We start from the raw sequence: 3,587 nt of genomic DNA on the forward strand, positions 1-3,587 counted from the left end.
TCAACAAACATGTATCATGACAAGATTTCGGATTTAATCTAATATTCCCTTCACCAAAAAACTCATTATTTAGGCGTGAACTTGATTCGTTCATTTTTTTTTTCCATTTTGATTGAAACCAACAAATAAGGTTTCTGTCAATTTTTCATTATTATTAGCACTTAAACAATTTCAAGTGTGGAGGACATAAATTCTAGAAAATGCTTGCGAACAAAAATGACTGAAAATCTGTACTAACAAAAAGAAATAGAGCAAGCTGTTCACATAAAAGCTGAAAATATTTCCACCTCAAACTACATTGTTTAGACATAAATCCAAACACAAAAACCTAAATAAAAACAAAAAAGAACATACATATCTCCATAAAAAATCTATAACAACGGTGACAGATAATGTAAGAGCTTGCTAGTACACGATTTCTGCCACCGAAAGGAATTGTTGGACTTTCAAATTTTGTTGATACCACAGATATTTTGGCAAAGTAATATGAGATTATTGTGAACAATAGAAGTATAGTTACATTTTCAAGGTACGAGATCATTGATAAACAAAAAAGGAACATAAATGAACTTTTGTGTCCTTAAAATCTAAACATGAGCTTTGTAAGACCAAGTTTTTCACTGAATAAAGGTAAACCATTGAACATACATTATTTGGTGTTGATTTTATCTGGTTCTTGAGAGAAGTTTGTGGTGGTGGCAAAAGTTGGAAGATTCTGTGGTGTGTCTGGTTCAACTCTGAACTTTTGATAAATGTCCCCTTTGTAAAATTTTCTGGTCCTTAAGACTAGAATGAAGGAAACAAAGCATCCAACCAAGGTTGAAGCAGTGATTATGATGAAAGGCATCTTGTAGCATTGCACTCCCAAGCAAGTTAAGTCCTTTCCCTTTTGCCTTGTGAGTCCCTTCATCTTCAACTGCTTCAAAGCCTCTTTATCATACAAAAAACCAGTGACTTTCACATTCAGAATGTAAGATCCAACAGGGCTTGCCACAGCACCTAAATTGTATAAAGTTGAGTAGTATTTGAGGCCGAATATTTCAGATATGATGGCAAACATTAAGGGCCATATGGCCCCAAAGCAAAACCCAATAATCACTGAAGAGAAATAAAGTGAGTTTGGGATACCAAAAGCGATTAGAATATGGCCAACACAGGAGAGAAGCATGACTAGAGTGAGGAGCAAGGGACGAGGGAATTTGTATTTGGCTAACAAATATTCTGAGGCAAACCCAGAAGATGCTCTTCCTAGATAATTCCATATACTCACAAGAGACACAAAAGTTGTGAGGCTCTTTTTCGGGTATCCCAATGAGTTTCCAATCTGTCCCAGATTGTCAAGAGCCGTCAATGTTCCTCCCACACCAAACACTGATGCAATGAACAGAATCAACATGTCAATGCTGAAAATAGCTTGGAAGATGGTGTAGTCCTCACCCCTTTTTGGAGGTTTGAAAACGTTCTTTAAACATGAGCTGGTTTTTCCTTCCAGATGAGAAGAGGCAGCGGCATGTGCTTCTTCTGGCTGTGGCAATTCAATAACTGAGGCAGAAGCAGTAACAGCATCTGCATGATCGGGGACGGTTTGGTTCTGGTTCTGGTTCTGGTTCTGGCTCTGGTTCTTCCAAAGTCTGAACTCTTCTTTGAACACAATACCAAGTGGGAGAAGAAGCAAGAAAAGAAGCACCATGCCATCCACTATGTACTCCACCCTTGTGAAACTCAACCTGTTTTGTATAATTATCAACACCATGAGAAACCCTGCAACCCCAAGTGAAATATAAAGAAGTTGGTAAAAAACCTTGATATCTCTGGGTTGTGGGGTGATACTCAAGACCCTAACTGTTGGAAGGAAAATGAAGGAAACAGCAGCAGGAAGCCAGCCAATGAGGAATATAAGAGTTTTGGAGTTGTCACCATATAAGGCATGGTATAGCTGAGTGAAAATAGCTCCACTTAGACCCACATAACCCTTCAGAAGACCAATTACACTTCCACGGCTTCTTGGGAAGCTTTGGACACAGTTCACCAAAGCACCAGTGTTAGCGAAGGACTGAGAATTAGCACCAATGTAAAAGTAGAGACACATTTGCCACAGTTGGGGTTTGGCAATGCGTGAAGTGACAGATAGCCATATCATGAAGTAGCCCACAAAGTTCATTGTGGCTCCCATGGCTAGTATAACCCAAGGGGGACTTACCTCATTGATCAACCCAGAGAAAATTCCAAGGTTGGCACCAAGGTCCTTGAAGAAGCTTATCAAGTTGAGCGTGGATTGGTCATACCCCAACGAGGTTTTTACCTCGTTGGAGTACAAACCAAACATGTATGTTGCCCCTGAAACTGCCATGATGAGACATGAGGCAAAGATCATGAACCAACGACCAGTAATAGCATGGCGTATGAAGGCCTTCGTTTTTGTTAGCTCTTCTTCCACTGCCATTTTTGTAGGAAACAGCAACCAAACACTCTCTTTGGTTGTGGATTTAGAACCACGCTTGTGTGAGTATGTGTATATTGCGCACGGAGCTTAACTTTGAGTATGGGATAAGAACATATATACTTGGAGGATGCAATACTATGCTATATGATAAAACATTAAAGTCACTTTGTGGTAACTAGATTCTCCACCAAAAGTGGAACCAGATTCAAATCCTTTGGGGGAAGAAATTGTGCATGATTTCAGACTATGACAAGCACTAAAAGATGCTTGTTCAACCAGCCATTGAGGGAAGAGATGGGATTCCGTAAGAAACTATGGGAATATGAGGAATTCAAGAGAACATGGTATTCTGCAGTTTATATAGTCCTTTGTTAAAGCTGCATATTTTTTGTGGCTGAAAGTGAAAACAATGCTTATCATTGGGTTTTGATTGATTTTCTTTCTGATACTTGTGTTCTTTCCAAATGATTGATTATTGTAAACTAATGAATCTTGAATTGCCTTTTGTTACAAGTTTTCGAGGAATCTGAGTATAAAGGAGAACAAAGCTGGTAGTGTCATGTCATTTACCATAAATTATCATACGAGTTTGTATCACATGCTTATAATTTTGGTAAATTTGGGCTAATTTTTACATCTCATATATCTTTCACACATTTTTTTTCATTTGAATCATATAAGATCATGATTAAGCTCTTTTTCATTTGATGATGCAATCGAAGAATAATATTAATATAATTCTTCTTTTCACCAGTAAAATTCTTAAAAAATAAACTGAGACTTATTTAATTTTACAAAAGTACACTTACTTATGTTCTACAAGTTAATTTTATATTTAGGTGTGGGTTTTTCAACAAAAAGTAAAGTTTAGGACAAATCCTATATTTGACCGTTATTCTTTTTTTGAATTTCATAAACGTTTGTGGCTTTAAAATATTCTAAATAACAGATATGTTGTGACTTGACATATGGCTTTAAAATCATCTAAATACGTTTGTGGCTTTAAAAAAAAAGAAAAAAGGATATTATTTGATTTATCGTTATATAATTAATATTGAATAGATATTGCCATGCCTTATAATGTACAAGGAGGATACATTAATTGGCAAGAAAAAAAATCACAACTTCAAATAATTGAAGAACT

At 36.5% G+C, this 3,587-nt stretch overlaps 1 protein-coding gene across 1 annotated transcript; it reads right to left on the bottom strand.

The window, feature by feature from the left end:
* Positions 1-258: 258 nt before the first annotated feature.
* On the bottom strand, positions 259-2,942 carry LOC106769679 (protein NUCLEAR FUSION DEFECTIVE 4). The gene has a single exon (XM_014655402.2). The coding sequence runs from the start codon at positions 2,441-2,443 to the stop codon at positions 650-652; it is 1,794 nt and encodes a 597-aa protein (XP_014510888.1). The 5' UTR covers positions 2,444-2,942; the 3' UTR covers positions 259-649.
* Positions 2,943-3,587: the final 645 nt, after the last annotated feature.

This window comes from Vigna radiata, chromosome 8, assembly GCF_000741045.1.
Source record: "Vigna radiata var. radiata cultivar VC1973A chromosome 8, Vradiata_ver6, whole genome shotgun sequence".
NCBI lineage: Eukaryota > Viridiplantae > Streptophyta > Magnoliopsida > Fabales > Fabaceae > Vigna > Vigna radiata.

Excerpts from the sequence above, each read along its gene's own strand:
- LOC106769679 (XM_014655402.2), bottom strand. The coding sequence starts at position 2,443 with ATGGCAGTGGAAGAAGAGCTAACAAAAACGAAGGCCTTCATACGCCAT.